The sequence below is a fragment of the Micromesistius poutassou genome (genome assembly GCF_964030765.1).
Source record: "Micromesistius poutassou genome assembly, chromosome: 4".
Classification (NCBI taxonomy): domain Eukaryota; kingdom Metazoa; phylum Chordata; class Actinopteri; order Gadiformes; family Gadidae; genus Micromesistius; species Micromesistius poutassou.
The window spans coordinates 5,093,172-5,113,883 of record NC_140274.1 but is presented as its reverse complement, the minus strand read 5'-3'; the positions used below and the strand labels follow the sequence as shown (position 1 = coordinate 5,113,883).

Here is a 20,712-nt window from a genome sequence, read left to right as displayed (position 1 = left end):
TGGACAGTGCAATTCCCTAAAAAGACATCTGTGTAGAAAACATATGAAGACGTCAAGGCAGAAACATTCATGCGTTTTCAAAGATTCGCTCTCCATGGTGCTGACTCTATATTCTAAAACATCTGCCACACATGTCGGTTTAAATTAATGCTGATTTCATATATGGACTGTTGGCTCGATTAATACCACTTGAATATTGTCCAAGTCCCTTGCTGAAAAATGCTTCAATATTCAACCTCAAGCCCCAAACTTTCCGGTGGGGATGACGGAACCTGAAAAGTGAATTACATCACCGCTCCAGTGCAGCCGGCAGACACACCGTCACGTTCCCATCTGCTCCTGGTCGGGGTGCAGCGGGAGGCAACAGCACTTTTCGCTTACGTTCAGCATAACAATCAACTATCCATGCGAGGTGAAGCGTAAAGGCTTCGTGCATAAGGCGAAATAAGTGCATGTGTGCAGCTGTTCCCTACCTGGGTATTGATGCACAGAGCGAGGTGTTTCCTCTCGCGGGCAGACGGCAGGCTCCCGCCTCGCAGCCTCGAGTCCTCTCCCTGATGCATGCTTCTAGAGGGATGGGATTTGTTTTAAAGTTAGGAACTTGCAGAACAAAAACCTGCAAATATGCGATACAAATCCGACGTTTGCATGCATGCGCATCAGGCGGTTGCTATTACAAGACACCGAGAGAGAGCCGTGATTCCGAATGATATTTAGCTGCCGTCGAAGCGCCTTCAGAAGCAGAGAAGCAGAGACACTGGCTGTCTCAGATGCAATCTGCTCGTTTGAATTGATGTTTATGAATGTCATTCGTCGGTGTGGTATAGCGGATTATATAGGGGCTCAGGACTCACCTATGGGTGGCGTTCTTCAACATCGCGGGTAGTCTCCGCTGTCTGGTGTGAAGTGATCACTTTCATAGCAGCACGAGTAGGGCTACAGTCCAGACTTGGGAAAATGCCTTGCAGCCAATCAGATCCCGAGATGTATTCCAGGTTTTTTTTTCTTTTTTTGTCGGGAGCATGCTGCACGCCGGTTGTCATTTAACTTCAGTAATCAACTTTAAAACACAGCTTAGCTCATTTAATACACACACACACACACACACACACACACACACACACACACACACACACACACACACACACACACACACACACACACACACACACACACACACACACACGCTGTTTATAAGACACGTCAGTGATTCAGTGTGTTTAGTCAATCTGTTTACCCATAGCAAATATCATGGTAAAGGTTTGCGCGCTACCGTGGAGGAGGAGGCCGGGAATAGCGCCATTACGCACGACCTAAACAAACAGACGCGGGCTTTGTGTGGTGTGACCGGGCGCACGGTGCCAGGCAGACAATAACAGGTACACAGGAGAGTCCAGTCGGTCGTTCAGCTGTGTGTGTGTGTGTGTGTCACTTATTTTTTTTAAATTGACTATTGACTTCAGCTTAAGGACTTAAACCACTCGAAATCCTCGGAATCAGTCACACACTCGATCGTTACAAACATAAGAATGGACGATTTCCACCTGTGCCCGGTGTCGGACTTTTACAAACGGATCCTCCTGCCGGTGAGTTACAGCGTGGCCTTCGTGGCGGGCTTGGGCCTCAACGTGGGGCTGCTGTGGGACGTGTTCTCTCACCAACCCCAGCAGCACGGCAGCTGCAGCGGGACGGTGGTCTACGTGGCCAACCTGGCCGTGGCGGACCTGCTTTACGTCCTGACCCTGCCGCCGCTCATCGTCAGCTACGCCATGGGCAGCGTGTGGTACTTCGGGGACAGCGTGTGCAAAACCGTGCGCTTCCTCTTCATCGTGAACCTGCACTGCAGCATGACGCTCCTGGCCTGCGTCAGCGTGTACCGGTTCCTCGGGGTGCGCTTCCCCGTCTCCGCGCTGCGCCTCAGGACCAAACGCGCAGCTGTGTGGACGTCTGGCTCCGTGTGGGTGGTGGTGACGGCCGAGGTGCTGCCCACCTTGGCTTACAGCCACACGGGGCTGATAGACAACCAAACGGTGTGCTTTGAAATGACCGATCCGAGGCAATTCAACCTCTACTTCCCCTATGGGATCTTCCTGTGCGTGGTTGGGTTCTTCCTGCCGTTCCTGGTGACCGTCTGCTGCTACGGGTCCATGATCAGGACGCTCTGCCGCCCGAGCAGGGCCAGCTCTCTGCTCGGAGCTGCGAACACGCGCAAGTCGTTACGCACTCTCGTGGTGGTCTGCGTCTTCTTCGTGCTCTGCTTCGTGCCCTACCACGTGGTCCGGACGGTTTACCTGTTTGTGCGGGTGTACATGGTCGACGACTGTCACGAGCTCAACATGGTCATAATCGCCTTGAAGATCTGGAAGCCACTCATCACCCTCAACTGTTGCGCCAACCCGCTCCTCTACTTCCTGGGCTCGGGCAGGCACCGCAAGAAGCTCCGCACGTTGCTGTGTCCGAGGAATACGAGGGTGCTGCCGGCCGCCGTGTGTGGAGTGGTCGTAGCCGCCGGGCCCAAACTGTCGTTCCCGGCCTGAGGCATGTCCGTCTCCGGCGTGACACTGCCACATGCATGCGTCATTTGCAATCCGATCATATACACCACAAATAATGTGCATTCATTAAATTATCAAGACCGTGCGCATGTTTGACAGTGTGTGGTATTGTCTGCATACATGAGGCCGGCATGGACAAGGTCGGAGTAGTAGTCGGCCAACCTCAAACCAGGTGTTGTGGTTGTGGGCCTAGTGGCGCACCAACCTCGGCGATATGAGTCGAGATTTGGCGCCCTCTGTCGGTCGTATAAATTAACGACAGCCGTCGGAGTGAGCGAACAGCACATAAAGTTGCGCGTATTCGGCGCTACACCCCACAGGCCGCCGCCTAAAGGTCAAATTGCCTATGAAAACGATCGTTAAAAGTATTAACAGTTTAACTTAAAAAATTACGGAACAGAAAAGCAACATCACGTACAAGCAAACAAGCGCTGCAGTACAAATGTGTCATGTTTTCGTGAGCAATTTGCCATGCAGACTAATTAATAAGTTACAGCCGTCATGGGAGGAAGAGGAGAAGAAGATAATTTTAACAGGCTCCTGTGGCCCAGCGACGACAGATGGGGAAAGCAGTGGTCTGGGAGCTGAGCAGCAGGAGGCGGGCGAAGAAAATGAGTTATCAACAGCTCATTAAAACACAATATAGCTGCACTCGATGAAGTATAGCGCGCCCCCGGAGCCAAGGGTACCCAGACAACACGACGCTCCGATAAATAAAAACACATTGATAAAACGCCCGTGGAATTAATGAGTTTCCGGCGGTAGACCCGTTGTTATGTGTTTTGTCATCGCAGCTTTCATCAAAGCAGGTCTTTTCTCCCCTAATGGTTCGGTTTTACCTGGGCTCAGATCCTGCACAGGCAGCGGCTGCGAAGGCCAAACGCTGACATGGGATCGAGTCCCGCTAGACCGTCCGCATTTGGCAAAATCCTGGAATAATATTGTAGCCTAATCGTTTGTCGTTATAATCCCTCGGTGAAAGACATGTTTAAACCCGTGTTTTCGTCTCACATGTGTGTGAAACGGAAATAGAGAAAATACACATTGTTATATATTTTCACACATGTCAAATGTGTTTCATTTAATTCATTCTTTTGGCATTTTTTTTTTTACAATTAAAAAAATCGATGGACCATTCTCATTTCTTGAAAACTGACTGAAGGCTGAAGGTTGACAACAACGATGAAAACAGGAACCAGAAAATGTATTGAGTGCAGCCACTATATAACCAGTCAAACAGTTGAAACACAACTTAACCCTACCACTAAGCTTTACAATATTAGCTATTACCTAACTAATGTTAATTAATAACCCTTATGGTAGTGGCACTGACTGATGGGTATACTTGTGTGGTATACTTTCCACAGTGGTTTAACACCGAATACCATCATATTTCCCTGCAAACAGTTAGATCATAATTATTATTATTATGTGTGATGAAAAGGTAAACAACACTCAATCCTATGTTTTGTAAAGAACAAGCTTAAAAAGCTTTACGACAACTTAAAATATCCCTCACCACTGCTTATATTGTAACAAAACTTTAAGTACCAACTTGAGGCCATTACACTGACAAGTGCTCCCTCTCGTTCTCCTGATCCTCTGGATCATTCTGGTAATACTCGATTTGATGAGGTGACAGGAAATTAATTTTTATGAACCTCCAAGGCCAGCAGAGAGGGCAAAAAGGGAAGAAATGAAAGCAATAAATGTTATTTTCAAGAATACTGGCTATAAAGATCAATGTAGCATATTATTAACACTGAACATAAAGTAGTTCATCACAAAAGGCACTGGCTTTTTGTCTGCAGTTATTGTTACTGCTGACATATGATATGTCAACTTACAGAGTTAAAAAAAACGATTTATATACATGAATTAAAACCCAGCACAGGTGATCCACTTGAAATACAATCAAAATGGCATCTATTAATTAAAAGTACTGGCATAATTATCCCCTGTTCCATCAGAAACACATTCAGTACTTGGTCTGCATGAAGACGTGTGGTTTAAAAACCTATTCAAGTGCCACTTGGTAGAATTAAAAAGAAACTAACCAAACAAATGGGTGCGCACACGCACACACACACACACACACACGCACACACACGCACGCACACACACACACCAGTGCTAGTCCACACCAGTTGAGCGGCCTCTGGGCAGGGATGTGTCAGTATGTCGTCGTCAGAGTAAGGCTGTGATTAAAACCACCACCCCATCACCGTGTCCTTCATCCCAGTTCTGGACAGTTCTGGCGGGAGGAGCCACAGACCACAGCACGGGGGAGGAGTCAGTCCTGCCCCCCTTGGCAGATGATTGACAGCTCTTGGGGGTACAGGGAGTGGGGGGGGCAGGGGGCTGTGCAGAGAGCTGGCTCCGAAGCCCGGGACCATGTGTGTGTGTGTGTGCTTCCCCTCTCATCATCTGGAAGATAGCAATTATAGAACAAAGACGTGAAATTAGTATGCGTCATAACCGCGACGGAAACTCTGATGTGCTCATTAGCCAGCATAGTATACCTACAACACACTTGACAATTAACTGGGTCTGATTCATGCAAACATTTGTTTGAAAATAGCCCATGGCCCAGTGTAGAGGAGCCTTCACAGGACGCCATGGCGCCAACCTAAAGTAGGAGGGGCCACTCACTGTGTGGGAGGGCTGGACAGACGCACGGCCAGACCAGCAGTACATGAAGACAGGGCTTTTCAAAAACATGCCACTGTGATGGTAGTTTCAAGCACAGGGCAGGGGTGAGCAGTAGTTAAGCAACGGGGGAGTGTTAGCGTGAGGCTACCACTTTATGTCAATGTTTTTGTGCGACAGAACACAGCTGGGCCAAAGATGCGCTCACTGATGTCCACTCGTCGAGTGGGCTGCCGGCACAACCTTTTGGAGACCCATCTAGCTGTCCCGTGTGTAGGCAGGCAGAGGGAGGGAACAGAGAGAGGGGACAGAGAGAGGCAGACAGAAAAACACAGACAGACAGAAGGAGAGATACAGAGAGACCGACAGAAAAAGACAGACAGACAGACAGACAACACAGACACACAGAGACAGACGGAGACTGACAGGAAAACAGAGACAGACAGAGAGACCTGGATTGACTCACTCCGAGTCTGAGGGGGCTTCTTTCTGGAGTCTGGCTTCCTCCTGGAGCCTTTTTTCTTCGTAGAGACTGGCTCTGGCGGCGGCTGACAGGTTCATCTCCCCGGCTGGGAGGGGTGAGGGAGAGCGGTGAGGGGGATACAAGGAAAAACCTTTAGTGCTGGGAACTGGCCAAGTGTAAGGTAACATGAACAGCGTGCCTCGAATTGTACGTTTTAGGGGTCACAACAGCCGGGTGATAACTGCAGAGTAATTAAAAAAAAAAAGGGTAAAAACATTTAAAGTAACAATATGCAAAAATAGATCTATTTTAAAAAAAAAAGTAGAAGAGTAGTAGAAATGAAATGCAAATGCAGAGGGAAAATATTCTGTCCTGTTTACTCGGGGATGGTAAGAACAGGAACAGAACTAACGAATGAAACCTACAATCTAAGCCAAATGTGACGTCACCTTCCTCCCTACCTTGAAAGAAGTCCACTAAGTACAGCACCACCACAGCGATCAGGGCGACTGCAGGCCAGGAGAAAGAGAAGGAGACAGGGCGGGTTAGCACACATGCCACGGGCCAGCCAAAGAGATCTCAGAGAATGAAGGGAGGGGTGCGTCAACGCAGGCACTCAGAGCACTCAGATTACTGACTGCAGATGCAGGCGCAGAAGAAGACCTCCAGGAATAGGTATCCTCTGTTGTCTAGGATGGCCCCGGCCGCCATGGAAATCAGAGCCAGGCCCAGGTTCTGGATGGACTGCATGCTGAGACAAGGGAGTCAGCATTGAACCCGTTTAAGATGGGGTTGTATGGGTTCACCTGATACTCATATGGGGTCGCAAAACTTGCAGACTTTCGACATTTTGACACATTTTTGACACATTAATAAAATTGTAAAACTGTTTGAGAAGGTCCCACCTACAAATGATACGCTGCCTCACGATTCGTTGCCACAATCTACTACTGATCCCTTTTTGTGGTGTATTGGGCATACGTTCACTGGGATTGATATTACGGGCAGAATTGGAAGCAGATGAAAATGTTGAAAAATATTTGGGTTGCAGAACACATTTAACATTTTACATTTAGGACATTTAGCTGACGCTTTTAATCAAAGCGACTTACGATTTGTCAATTTGACTTACAAAAGTAAATTTGTCAGAAGAAAGAGAGAACAATATATATCGCTGTCGGTACAGTAATGATGTGCACAGACCCAAGTGCCAAGCACTTTCAATTGCTAGGTGAACCTATTTCCTGTATACAACAAAGACAAAGACAATAGCGTGAAAGTGAGCTCCTGCAAGGCTAAAAAAGCCTGGACACCCCTTGGTTCCAACTATATGTATGAGGGCGTAGTTGCGTGTTAACGTACAAGCCGTAGGCGGTTCCCAGTTGATGATCGGGCACAACGAAGGCCACCATGGGCCACAGGGCACAGGCCAGTAGGGAGTAGGACACGCCCAGCAGAGACTGCAGAACAACAAGACACAAGCGCTCACACACATGAAAGAAACAAGGTGCACAACAGATGCACAGCCACGCTCGCCATGTTCGAGGTTACCATGGCGATCCAGGGGTTCCAGAAGGTGAAGGCCAGCATCATGTGGGCGGCGAGCGTGGTGACCACGGCACACATGACCCAGATCACGTTCCGGCCCGTCTTGTCCACCAGAAAGCCCAGGACGGGAGACGCAGGGGCTGAGATGATGTACACCACACTGGGAGACGAGAGAGAGGACGACGTTGAGATACGTTATCGGGATTCTTTGCTGCAGCAATACGCGTTTGGTTGACTCAACAAACTCCTTTGTTGTTATGCAGTAAAAGTCAATGTTACCTCTATGTCAATGTGAAAGTGAATGAATGTGGTACAAAGAGTGCCATCGTGAATTTGTCACTCAGATACTCGTACGATCATATCAATAGGTGATCAATCAATAGTTGATCATCAACCAAAAAATGCAGTGAAAAGAAAATGCTGATTCAAATTGAGCTCAATGGATACACAGACCTTTCTCAAAGGCAAGGCAAGGCAACTTTATTTATATAGCACTTTTCATACACAAGGCAGACTCAGAGTGCTTCACATATAAACATTGTCATACAATAAAAGAAAACAATAGTTAAGTAAAAAGTAAAATAGATAGAAAATAAAGGCAAAGTTTAAAAAACATTTTAGAAAGGCAGAGTTAAAAGAAATGCATTTTAGAAAGTGAAACAAAACAACACAAGTCAAACATTTATTATCAAAGCAAAAATGACATTTAGTGATTAACCAAGCGTGCTTTATCGAGTAAAGGCGTATGTTTAACAAGACATTAACACCTATTACCTGTTGATTGCTCTTGCTTCAGCTGGAGAGAAGTTGAACTTTTCAATAAAGAAAACCCTGTAATACAACAAAAGACACGTGAAGAACAACAATGTCGGGGCATACAGCCTGTTTGATTGGGCTCGGACAAACAATGGATGACATGCCGCCCTTTGCAGCCGGGATTTTCCGATCAAACACATGGCAATCACTAACATAATATGTATTTGCTTGGCAAGTATTGACCTTCTGCTGCTGTAACAAGCGTGTTGCCATGAAAGTCGAGTGCGCATTTTCGGAAATGAAACGCCGCTCAGGACACCCAATAGAAACTCGACAGTCTTCCATAGTCGCAGAGTGTGGTTTGGTGTCTTTGTCCACTGATTCCTTTTACAGTTATAACTTAATACACCGTGCAATTGAAAATCTGACTCAGGGAACACAGGGAAGACTGTAATAAATCATATGTTGCCTGGAGAGGCAATTTTTTTATTATTCAACTGGACAGGATAACCAGTATATTGCATTTCCAGGAGCTGCACTCGATTTTGGTTACCTTCATTCGAGGAAGTATGTTATTGATCTTAACATACTGAAAATAAGTTTACCTTAAAGGCTATTTAGTTAGTAAGTTAGTTTATTTGTTGTCCCCTTGGGGAAATTATTTTTCAGTTTCCTTTTGTAATTTCTCATCTCATTTCTTGGTCATAGCCACATGAAGAACGTACATAAAAGACACTTTTGCCTTTGACGTAGATGACCACAGACATACATTGGGGTTGGGGTACAGGGCGATACACACATTGTTACACACATTATCTGTGGGGTTTTGCTTTGTTGAGTAATGGGATGGCTGAGGGGATTAGGCTCCTGCTGAAACTGGCTTTTTTGCATCTTATGCTTCTTTACCCCCTACCGGAGGGTAGGTGTGAGAAGTGGCGGTGGAGTGGGTGAGTAATGTCCTGTGATATTGCATGAGTGATACGTGCAATGGCTTTGATGTTTAGTTCTTGCAGATTGGGGGTGTGCAGACCTATTATTTTGGTGGCAGTATTGGTTATCTGAGTGAGTCTGCATATTGTAGAAGCAGGTGGAACAGTATAATAGAATGGGTGGAACAATGCTGGTATACAATAGTAGGAATAAATGGGTTGAACAATGCTGGTATACAGTAGTAGGAGTAAATGGGGGGCAACATGAAGTCCTTTTAGCTTGCACACTGCTGACAGGCTCTGGTTTCCTTTTTTGTGAATGTTGTGTTGTCTGTTGTGTGGTGTTCAAAGGTCAGCTTATTGTCAATTATGAGTCCAAGGCATTTGAAGCGGTCTACTATCTCTAAGGTTTCGTTGTTATTGATGGGTGGTAGGGTTGTGGAGAGCCAAAAACCATTTATTTTGTTTTACTGACATTGAGTTTGAGATGTTTTCTTCCACACCACTGAGTGAAGTGGGAGACTGTGTTGACGTATTCTTGGGTTGAGTGAGTGTCTGAAACTTTCATTTAATACCTTCAAACCAATGGTTTGGGTAGTTCAGTTGAACTGAGTTGTATTGCTTATTCTCCTTCACAGCCTGTTCCCCAAAAGCATTGTAGTGAAGCGCTGACCCAAGCGATATGGTGCCGGCTTAAAGAGGAAGCTCCGACACGGTACTCACTGTCCGAGGCCGATGAAGGGGAAGATGGCCACGTAGTAGCCCACACAGATGATGAAGATGAGCCACAGCGATAAAGGGAAGTCCTTCACGTCAGTCAGCTTGATCACGTCTCCTGTAGACACACATCCAGACCGCATCAAACCATCTCCATTACACACGTTCATTAAGAGGATCTGACTCTGCTTTTGCGACTTGATTTCAGGTTCACCATATTACAATTTTTAAATAAATCAAATCAAGTTAAATATTTATTTGCCTCGTTAAGCTGCTTTCACATTAAGACTTGTAGGATATCCCCTTATTACAGTGCACAAATTCAAGTTCAACTTCCAACACAGGGAAGTGACAGTGAAAATGAAAGATGATTAACAAGCTGTAACTGCTTGGACTGGGCACACCTGTTTTCCCCTTCTCCTTCTTCAGGATCTTCTCCGCTCTCCGGTCCAGGTAGCCCAGCACCAGCGCACAGACCAACGAGAACAAGCATGTGACCGAGGCTGGAGCAGGAGGAAGTCACACAGAGAAGGGATCACAAACGAATGAAGGCTGGAGACCTTGATATACAGGGGAAAGTCACACAGAGAAGGAATCACTAACAAATGAAGGATGGAGCCCTTAATATACAAGTAGACCACAAGAAGATAAGATAAGATAGTCCTTTATTAATCCCCCTTAGGAGAAATTCCCAAGTGACTAGCAGTACAGTGGGAAAAGAGTTAGACTAAGATAAACATACTAAATACATAACGTAACTGTAAATAAATGACTTGTGATCAGGGCTACCTGGTTCATTTACATCCAGGTCATTTAGCAGATGCTTTTATCCAAAGCGACACACAATAAGATCACATTTGTCAGAAGAAAGAAACAATATATCGCTGTTTCGTTACGGTACAGTAAGGATATTCATAGAAACAAGCGCCAAGCACTTAAAATTGCTAGGTTAACCCATTCCCTGTATACAACAAAGATAGCTAGGATAAGCACTATTTTTTTGTGAGAGTTCAAAGACCAAGCAGTAAGAGTTCACACTGGAGCTGGTTTTGGGGCTTACTTTCTACAATACATTTTCATATTGCAGTGGTTATGGCAACAGCCCACATCAAACGCAAAGAGGGAGGGACATGAATGTGGAAGTGAAGCACGAGACGAAAGAGTGGTGGGGTGGGAGGGAGAGTGAGGCTCATGTGATTCATCACCAACAGAATGAGAAACAGAATGCTCTGTCAGTGCTCTCTCCAGTGGCGTGGTTATCTGAGAACACCAAGACGCCTCTGTCAAACAGAGAGATGACATGCAACTCGAGCCCTAAAGTGGACCACTTGTGGTTTTAAGGATGATTTAAGCCTGATTTGTCTTTCTTTTGTGGATTTAATCATAACTTGTTGGGCAACACAATTCCCAGTAACATCTTCCCACAATCCTTAGCTACAAAAACCAGAGACGTTCCTAACTGGTTACCAAGGGGTTGGGAGGAGACCTATAAGTAACGTGCTAAAAAGCCTCCACACAGCCCGTACCTATCATGAGCGCTGTTCCCAGCGTGCTGGGCCCCTTGGAGCCAATGAGATCCGCCACTCTGCTGTACACCCAGCCCATAATGTTCATGTTCACTGTACTGCCCTGCACAATGGCAGAGTAGAGGGCACAGGCAGAGAACACAGGTAAACATGGTTAAGTTGTCATGTCAGGGATATATGTGCATTTTGTCTGATTTCATATGAATACCCAACAATCGATGAATACGGTAAATGCATTTATGTAGGGCTTTTCTAACCAGTGGCCACTCAAAGCGCTTTACAATCATTACCTGACATTTTACCATTCATACACACATTCACACACCGACCGTGGTGTCAGCCATGCAAGGCAACAGCCAGCTCCAGGGGCCGGGGATCAAACTAGCAACCTTCCGGTCACATTGTCACACAAATGTCCGTACACGCATCTTGTGTTTAATTCATGATTCGTAGTCATTCACTTTCGTTCTTTGCAGTGTAAACAGCATGAGACACATTATAACCCCTTCCTTGTATTCAGAGCACTTACCGCTCTTAACCCGGTTAAGACGCGTGCTTACCAGTCGAGCCATGCTGAGCTGGAGGCCGAACACCAGGTTCAGCTCCTTCCCTTTGAACCAGTTGACCGCGTAAGTGTTCTGAGCCACGGACAGAGATTCACCTCCAATTCTACCAGAGACAAAGACAACGTGCGTTGAACGAAAGCCCATTCCAGTCGAACTCAGATCAAACATTGAGATCCCACATCTCATTGCTAACAGAAATATCACGTCAGTGCCAAATTACGCATGTTTTATCATGATGGACCTCCGATTAAAAATATCAATGTGCTAATTGAGTAATCTCACCCAAAGACAAATCGTCCAACCTCCATCAGCCAGAAGCGATTCAACAGAGCCCCAGCAGCAAAGATCACCTTTGAATTTGTAAAAGAATCAAGAATCTTTTCTATTTGTGTTAACAAAATGTAATGACATTATGTACCTAGCGGTTATACAAGGGAAGAAGTAAAGATATTACACACTACTTAAGAATAAACCTCATTAAACCCACCTGTCCAACGCAGACGAAAAGGGAGAAAATGATGGTTCCGAGCCTAAAGAAACATAAAACACGATGTCAACAACCGCTATGGCACAGTGCAGGACATGATTATGAGCACCATAACTCCAGTTAATATATGAATTCAAGTTATGCCATCTTCAGTTGCATGAAACTAGAAGCACACACACACACACACACACACACACACACAGTTGGGGAACATATTATTACTCATTTTTTACCACGATACACACACACAAAATAGAAACACACACAATAGAAAGACACACCTGATACCAAAAACTCTATCGAGGAGAAATCCGCCGAGAAAGCAGAGGAATACGTTGGGCCAGGAGTACCACGCATACAGCTGCATGAACTGGGACGTGTTCAAGTTCATGTCCTAGGGCAGGAAAACAAGTTGAATTAATCTAATTATATTATAATCTAATTATACAGGCTATGTTTCTTCTTAGAATGTGGGCTACGTGTGGTAAAACCAGGCGTGGATACTATAGAGTGGGGTTGTAATTGGGATGAGAAAAGACTACCAAGGGGGGCAGTTTCCCCTATTACCTGAATGACATTTGTCTGGAGTGCAGCAGGGTTATCATAGCAGAAGTAGCTGCCTGTAAAATAGTAATAACCACACAAAATAACATGTAATAAGTGGGACAAGAGACAAGTGTGCTCGGTTTGCCTTTTCACATTTCTACTGCAACAACAACAACAACAACAACAACAACAACAACAACAAAGGAAGAACTTCTCTGGCAACTCACCGAAGCCCAGGAAGCACATAAAAATAAGGACAACTATTCTGTGCAGCAAGCGAGTGGGGTCGCTGATAGCCGACATCGGTTTACCGGGCTCCTCGGCTTCGGATTCGCCATTTACGTTTCCCAACAAACGCTGGCGTTCCTCTATATCCGCCATGTTATTGTCTTGTGTGCGGACAAGTCGTCCGCTGTGGGAGAAAATCCACTAGGAGCGTATGGAAACTGGGTCATGTGACCGCTCACCGCCACGTGATCACGTGTCGAACGGAAGTGCATTTTACATTTGCTGACCCAGCAGTTTGTTCATTAATTTATTTTTTAATAGTTTTATAACGTGAGTGTTTAATTTAACTGAATTGTACTTCTTGAATGAAAAAAAGGGAAAGTAAAAAATGTACAATAATAAAAATTTTAAAAAAGGAGAAAATAAAAAAAACATGTAGAAAATAATAAATAAGTAGGCCTACTAAGGAAGTAGTTTATAAAATATGACAGAGATGTAGGCCTATCAAAAATACATGAGTATATCTTCCTCTTCCAGTGATTTCCAAAATGAGGTTGTTTCTCGTCATTGCACCATCCTGGTCAGTGTATTTGCATGTCTAGTTGTGTCTCTCTATATCGAACAGACCCATCATTTATGTCATGAGATACAGCTGTGTGAAAAGGGCCCTACCACAATACAGTAAAAACAGGTGTTTCTGTAGTGCTTCAGTACAGATTTACTACACTTACTTACAGATATATATGTATGAGTGTCCCTGATACGTTTATATTGTTTGCATGAGGTTTAGAAGTGCTGCTCTGTCTTTATGACCCCTCTCTATAGCCAGGTGATAGTCTGTACCTGGGGTGAGAGTCAGGGTTTGGTTTAGTTGGGTTAGGGGTCTGTGGGGTTAGAAGGGTCAGGGTAAAGTATAAGGGTTAGTATAGACTGGTCAGGGTTAGAGAGTGTGTGGGGTTAGAGACAGGGTTAGGTGGGTCAGGGGTAAGGTGGCATCAGGGTTAGTATAGGGACTGTTAGCAGGGTCAGGGTTAGCAGGGTTTGGGGTGGACTGTGGGGGCTTTTCTCCAAGTCTCTCATGAGTGAGGGCCTTGCTGTGGAGGGGGCTGCCATCTCTTTCCTTCATAGATGATTAATACTTACTTAATACTTACTTCTTTTTTTTTTAAGTTGAAAGCCATTTGACTGAGTTTTAGGCTGTTGGGACTTGTGTCCATTCGTGCCAAGTATGTGTATGTACGTATACTTTGACCGTATATTTTGTGTTAATGATCATCTGTCCTGAAGTGCAGACTGCTCTAACTTTATCGCTCAAGCGACTGCTGATTCATTAGAATTTCATCCATTTGAGTGTATTTCAAACTATCATAATTCACTTTCGCGGGTCATGTCAGAGACTTTAATCGGACGTTGACAAATGGTCTCTAGCTTCCCAGCCGCCGCTTGCCTCGTAGCTCATTTATTTCCAGACCACTTATAAGTTAATGTCGACAAGGTGACAAGGGGTGGCATGGAGCCATGGATGTATGCATGAAGCAAGATTGTGTTTCATGATTAAATGAATCAGACTCAGACACCACGCCGCGACCACCGCCGTGGTAACAAGGTGATGTTATTGAGGCAGAACCAGATTGTGATTCCCAAAGCTTTCCCCAAGGTTTCGTGCGGCATTGGAAAAAAGGGCTGTCTTTCATCCCCCCTGTAATTGGAAACCATAAAAAAGATGTAGAACTATTGCTTAGGGACGGTCTTCCCGTGTTCCTCGGGTTGGGTAGCATCCGCCCATCCGCTCATCTCCTCAGAGCAGAGCGGGCTTTTTTGGAAGGAGAACATTAAACCCACCCACTGCCAAAAGAGAAAAAGGGATTTGATGGATATACCTTGCTTTATGGCAATTATTATTTCAAAAACATTTATTTTCCAGCAGAAATCCACTGCCCTCTGCTGTTCAACCTGGGGAGTTAATGTGTCCCGATCACACTTTCTCTCATGTGATCAGAATTTAGCTGATGGTTTAGAAATACATGCCTAGCCCAGCACTTTAATCCCCACACTTCAAACACAAATGTCCAGCAGTGGTGTGGCTTTGATTTTTTTAAATTATTTTGTAACATATCTTTTATTAATTTATTCATTATTTGTTTGACTTTTTATGTATTTATCCGCAGATGCCAGTATGAACGATAATGCATTGAAACCACATCATAATAACATAAAACAACATAACAATCGTGTTATAACTATAACCGTGACATAACGATGTTGCCCACATCATAACAATAACGTGTCAAGCACACACTAGCCCTGGTTATCGTCCATTCCACTCTTCCTTCCTGTTATCTGGAGCCACTCTGCCCCCACTGTAATGAAGGAAGGGGAGTGCAGTCAAGGCAAGATAACAAGTTGTAAGCATGAGCTCAGGAAATATATCAGATGTTCTGGAGCAAAAATAGAAACGCTCTGCCAACCACTGACACTACACTGTCTCATGTAGCACATAGCTTAAAAACCCCCATTGTAAGATACATATATACATATATATATATATATATATATATATGTATATATGTATATATGTATATATATATATAGTCTTTCTTACTCTTCTTACTAAATAATATACTTATTATTTTTGTTATTAATATTAATAATTATTAATTGTTTTCTACACAAAAATATCTTTGGAGCATTTCCAAACCTTTTGCTCTACATAGCCCTAGACATAACTGTTATATACAAGTGCAAAACCACCGCCACTCTCCCCCGCCGTCACGGTGCCAGACGGGGTGCGATCACAGATTCTGTTCGCTGCCCGACACCACGTTAGTCGGGACGATCATCGACATCTCCCGCTGAGTGGAGGTTGCCGTGGGCGACTCCCCGACGTCTTGTGGGAGGGGCCTGCGGCTGAGCGTGGCCGACAGTCGCCTCCGGAACACTTTGCACAGGAAGACGTAGATGAGCGGGTCCAGACACACGTTGGTGGCCGACAGCCACAGGGTGGTCTCCTTGGCGATGTACAGGGCGTTGCTGGACGCGCACTGGTTGGTCTTGCCGTGGGTCTGGGTCTGGGTCAGCGTGTACGGCACGCGGTTGAAGTGGTAGGGGGCGAAGCAGATGAAGAACACCCCCACCACCACAAACACCTTGGCCTTGGTGCTGCGGCTGGCCGCCTTGGAGCTGCTCTTGGAAGCCATGTAGGACTCGTACACCTTCTTACTGATGAAGGTGTAGCACACCGCCATCAGCCCCAACGTGCCCCAGAACACCACCTGGACACAGGGAACATCCGCCACTCGTTACGGTCGTGAGCGTGATGATGTGTGAAGCGTTTGGGTGGATGTAGTGGATGCTCAGTTCAGGTGTATTGATTCATGAAGCACCTTCAAAAGTAACAAGGTCTGCACCAAAGGGCTGTAAAGAAACACGGAAGCTTCACATGAAGATAAAATACACAGACAGGGATCAGAACAATTACATCTAATGTAGATATATATATAGGACCAAGGAAGCAGAATATAAAATATGATACATTTGTAGGCCTACACATAAAGTTGTATTTGCTTGTATGTGCAACTTCAAATATGATGCAGTAGTGCAATGGACTCTGTTCACAGCTGTCCACGGTAGCTAAAGTAACTTCCTGTAACTGTAATTGTAACATTAGGTAGGTTATATTTATTTCTCTCATAGCACCAGCCTGGTCTGTGTATATTTGCATGCTAGTTGCGTCTATACTGGTGCACTGCCATACCTAAACGGAACACACCAATAATGAATGTTATGACATTTTTTTCCTACTGTGAAAAGGGCCAATGGTAAGTATTATAACACAGCGAAAACACCTGTGCCGGTTTAACAGGTACTTTAGGGGTAGTTTATAAAGCTCTTTCCTAACAAGTGGCCACTCAAAGCGTTTGACAATAATGCATTCGCCCATTCATGCACATATTAACACACCGACGGCGGTGTCAACCATGGAAGGCGACAGCCAGCTCGGCAGGAGCAGTTAGGGTTAGGTGTCTTGCTCAGTGACACCTCATCAATCGAACTAGCAACCTTCGGGTTACCAGCCAACCCGCTCTACCTCCTGAGCCACATGCCTTTTTCAAGTCTGCAGGAGGAAGTGCGGCCCTTCTCTAAAGCCGGGCCAGAGTCTCTGAGCCAGTACACCTGGGGGGGGAGAGTGGGGGTTAAGTCCAGTCGGGTGCCAGGGAGACCACCGCTTGGCCCAGCGCCACGATGTGGTTGTGGATGTCACCCGTAAGAAAAACCGGACAAACACCGACATAAAACTCGGGTGAATAAAGCAAACCACCGAGACAGAAAAGCACTGATTAAACCCGAGCGCGGGCAGTTTAAGCGGCGGACCCCTCACCATACAGAAGTAGGTAAATCCCTCGTGCCACGACATCCCCGCCTCTCCCTTCATCGACGTGCACTTGAACTTGGCCTGGGGAGACGGGGGCATGCGGTTGCTGAGGATGGTGTTGGGCAGCGCCAGGGCGAGCATCACCACCCAGACGCCGGCGCTCAGGGCCTGGCCCACCCGGACGCGCTGCAGGGGCCCCTGGCCGAAGGGCCGCACGATCTTCAGGTAGCGGTCCAGGCTGATGAGCCCCAGCAGGATGATGCTGATGTACATGGTGGTGTAGAAGAGCACGGCCGAGTAGCGGCAGTAGACCACGCGCAGCTGCCACGAGCCGATGCCCGCGTCGCTCAGCACCTTGATGGGGATGGTGAGCGTCATCAGGAAGTCGGCCACCACCTGTCAGTCAACAAGGCCAGAGGGGTTGCTCTTAGATGGAGGATACATGGGTATATGCGTCCTCGGGAAAGTCGGCCACCAACTGTCAATCAATCAATCAAGTTGCAGTTTTGATTATAGATGGAAAGAATTTAGGTATATGTCACCACCTGTCAATCAACTACGTCAACGATGATAGACAAAGTCGCTGTGCATTTATGTAGGCCTATGTCTTTTGGTAGACACGCAACTTTACATAAAACAAGTGAATACAATCTTAGCCATGGATGGCCATCGACGTGGGAATCGCCCCCCAAAACCAACGCTCTAGCGTTTTTTTGCATGAACACCACGTCCTTCCGGACATGGCGCTGTCTGATCAATGAAAGGGAGCGTATTTAGCCCACACACACGCGTAAAGCACGCGTGCGATTTACTTAAATCCTACGTGCGACTTACTAAAGCGCGCGTCTGATTACCTAAAACCTGCGTACGACTTACTGTACGAGCAAGTTTACACGCATGCTTTAAGTAAAGCGCGCTAAAAAGACGCGACTTACTAAAGCGCGCGCACGCTTTTATATATATAAAGAATGACTCCTATGTCACCTCCCGGGCTCCGTATCCGCCTCTATGTTTTCTCACCACATTCTTGAGATACACCACAAACGTGGAGGTACTGGGGATGTTGAAGAAGATCCAGGCGGCCAGGGAGTTGAGCACCAGGGCGGAGAGGAAGAGCAGGCTGTAGAGGCAGGGGAAGACCACTGAGGTCACGCTGGTGTCCCGCTGACACTGAACCGAGGTGTTGGGCAGGCTGTTCATCCTCACAACCTGCCGAGATAGGCGCTTAGATGAAAGAGACAGCAATAGAGAGATGAAAGAGCCCTTTCACATCCATACCATTAACAATCCCCACGTCTTTTCTTAAAAACATTTTGTTGTGTGGGGTGAGTTATATTCTTAGGTCCACCCTGGGAATAGCCCCAAACTGAATAAATATTTTAATCAAAACATACTTAACGAGACTTCACTTTGAATAGTGAAGTTTCCAATATTGTAGTCAATAAATACCTACAAGAATAGTTCTAAAATAAGCCAACTGTTGAGCACACAAGAATAACAGAGTTTTTGCTATGGACTGGCATAACTAGGGAAAACTCCCTCAGAAATGGTTTAATTTCTTTAAAATCATGTGTAGACAAGAAATATTGATATATATATATATATATACTTTAATGTATTACTTTGTTTTAATGTAATACATTTGTAATACTTTAATGTATTGGTCTCTAACTCAAATTAACTGTACACTGTATACTGCACACTGCACTGTATAATGTGAACACTTACCTCTCAGAGTATCCTTACTGTCTTGTTCTTGGGAACATGTAAAGCACTCTCAAACCCAGAAATGATATATAACCCTATAACATGAAGAAGTGAAAGAAGTTGAATAAGCTTTTTTTATCCACAGCAAAAAAGCACCCGGCCAGCTACAACTGAAACAATCTGTATTAACCCCAAGCACCACTGTAACCTGTGTGTGTGTGTGTTGTGAGTGAGTGAGTGAGTGAGTGTGTGTGTGTGTGTGTGTGTGTGTGTGTGTGTGTGTGCACACGCGTGTGTGTGTGTGTGTGTGTGTGTGTGTGTATGTGTATGTGTGCGCATGCGCCCATGTGTGTGTTTGCCCCTCATTTGATGTGCTCTTACAAAAGGTGGTCTCCGGTTCTTATGTGTGTCTGTCTTGTCACAATCCAAATGAGCTTTCCATTCTGCCCCAGAGTGAAAGACTCCTTCCTTTCTTGCTTCCTGTTCCTATTGTCGGCCGAGTGGTTTGTTTTGCTCCGTGCCAGTCCCCCTGCCTCCGCTGGTTTGAGTGAAGTCTTACAGGCTGTGGATGGGCGCTGAGGGGACCTGCCACAGACCTCCTGCTGCACCTGCACACCCGCAGCTCCACCCCCGGCCAGTGAAGCATAACCAACGTCAACCCGCCGCCCCCCCCCCCCCTCGCCCCCCACCCACAGTCTCATCGTTCTGGAGAGGAACTCTGTACCACATCAGCTAGTGAAGTTCATAACCACATCCTATCAAATCATCACAGCGTTTTACCCAGGCCAGTAAGCACATCATTCTTTTGCAATTGTATTTATTTGTATTAATGAGTGTTTGTGTGTCACTGGCACACAAACGTCACTGGCAAAGCTGAGAACAACATCACATAGTTTCCTGTGTGGTGGGAGCAGTACCACAGGCTAGCATTTCCTGAAGGATTATTCTATTATTTATTTGGTTCATTTATTCATGGCCTGTCTTGAGCCATTCAAAAACTTCAGCTTAAGAATTTGACTGGTTCTGATGGTCATGATGATAATGATGATGGCAATCATGATAATGATGGCGATGATGATGATGACATATCGCTTTTCAATACCCCTTACTGCTTGTATACCTCATTGATGTCATACATGTTTAATATATATTTTAGTCACATATCCTTTAGTATACATCTTTGTATATGTTTGTACATGTACAAACTCATAATCATGAATCTTGAATCAAGTAACCAAGTAAACAGTGACTAGCAATAATATTCTACTGATCTGCCCCATTAAAATGACAGCAAGCCAGTTCCTTGGGAAGTAGTTCATGTTATGGTTAGTGTATTGTGTTGCAGAATACAGGAAGCCAGAGACCACTTCAGAACTGTTTGGGTTGCTACTAACAAAGAATACAGATGCATACCAGTAAATAAAGGTCTACCGAGAGCCATAAATGCAAAGGAAGTTAGATAGTGCTACAAAAACACAAAACTCAAACCACAAATGTCATCTGCTTTCTGCTCAGCGAAGAAGCAACAACAAACAGGTCACGGGTCGGCCCCTCATGGTTTACCCCACGCTCCGGATCTCCACGCCTTCCCAGCGTCTGTAATCATGGCCGTGAGCTTCTCGTTATACTCTCTGCACAGGAAGAAGTAGACGATGGGATCCAG

At 45.6% G+C, this 20,712-nt stretch overlaps 2 protein-coding genes and 1 pseudogene across 4 annotated transcripts; 1 reads left to right on the top strand and 2 right to left on the bottom strand.

Annotated features, from left to right (window-relative positions):
* The first annotated feature begins 1,529 nt into the window (after positions 1–1,529).
* On the top strand, positions 1,530–2,537 carry LOC311342437 (P2Y purinoceptor 6 pseudogene; annotated as a pseudogene). Its single transcript has one exon. The product of its transcript is annotated as a P2Y purinoceptor 6 pseudogene (transcript).
* A 1,103-nt stretch (positions 2,538–3,640) lies between these two features.
* On the bottom strand, positions 3,641–13,155 carry mfsd1 (major facilitator superfamily domain containing 1). 2 transcript variants are annotated; one of them, XM_084466293.1, is made up of 16 exons: positions 12,970–13,155; positions 12,764–12,816; positions 12,478–12,590; positions 12,197–12,239; positions 11,992–12,059; positions 11,704–11,812; positions 11,144–11,246; positions 10,022–10,120; positions 9,624–9,735; positions 7,990–8,046; positions 7,219–7,375; positions 7,030–7,127; positions 6,306–6,418; positions 6,129–6,176; positions 5,657–5,773; positions 3,641–4,982 (listed from the first exon to the last, which is right to left on the bottom strand). In XM_084466293.1, the coding sequence occupies exons 1-15, from the start codon at positions 13,121–13,123 to the stop codon at positions 5,667–5,669; spliced, it is 1,434 nt and encodes a 477-aa protein (XP_084322419.1). In that variant the 5' UTR covers positions 13,124–13,155; the 3' UTR covers positions 3,641–4,982; positions 5,657–5,666. The 2 variants fall into 2 exon arrangements, with proteins under 2 accessions (XP_084322419.1, XP_084322418.1); XM_084466292.1 differs by having other exon boundaries at positions 3,643–4,982; positions 5,671–5,773.
* A 1,914-nt stretch (positions 13,156–15,069) lies between these two features.
* p2ry13 (purinergic receptor P2Y13) lies at positions 15,070–19,203 on the bottom strand. The gene is made up of 4 exons (XM_084466671.1): positions 19,071–19,203; positions 18,363–18,551; positions 17,349–17,738; positions 15,070–16,242 (listed from the first exon to the last, which is right to left on the bottom strand). Exons 2-4 carry the CDS (start codon positions 18,540–18,542, stop codon positions 15,763–15,765), a joined length of 1,050 nt encoding a protein of 349 aa, XP_084322797.1. The 5' UTR covers positions 18,543–18,551; positions 19,071–19,203; the 3' UTR covers positions 15,070–15,762.
* Between the last annotated feature and the right edge of the window lie 1,509 nt (positions 19,204–20,712).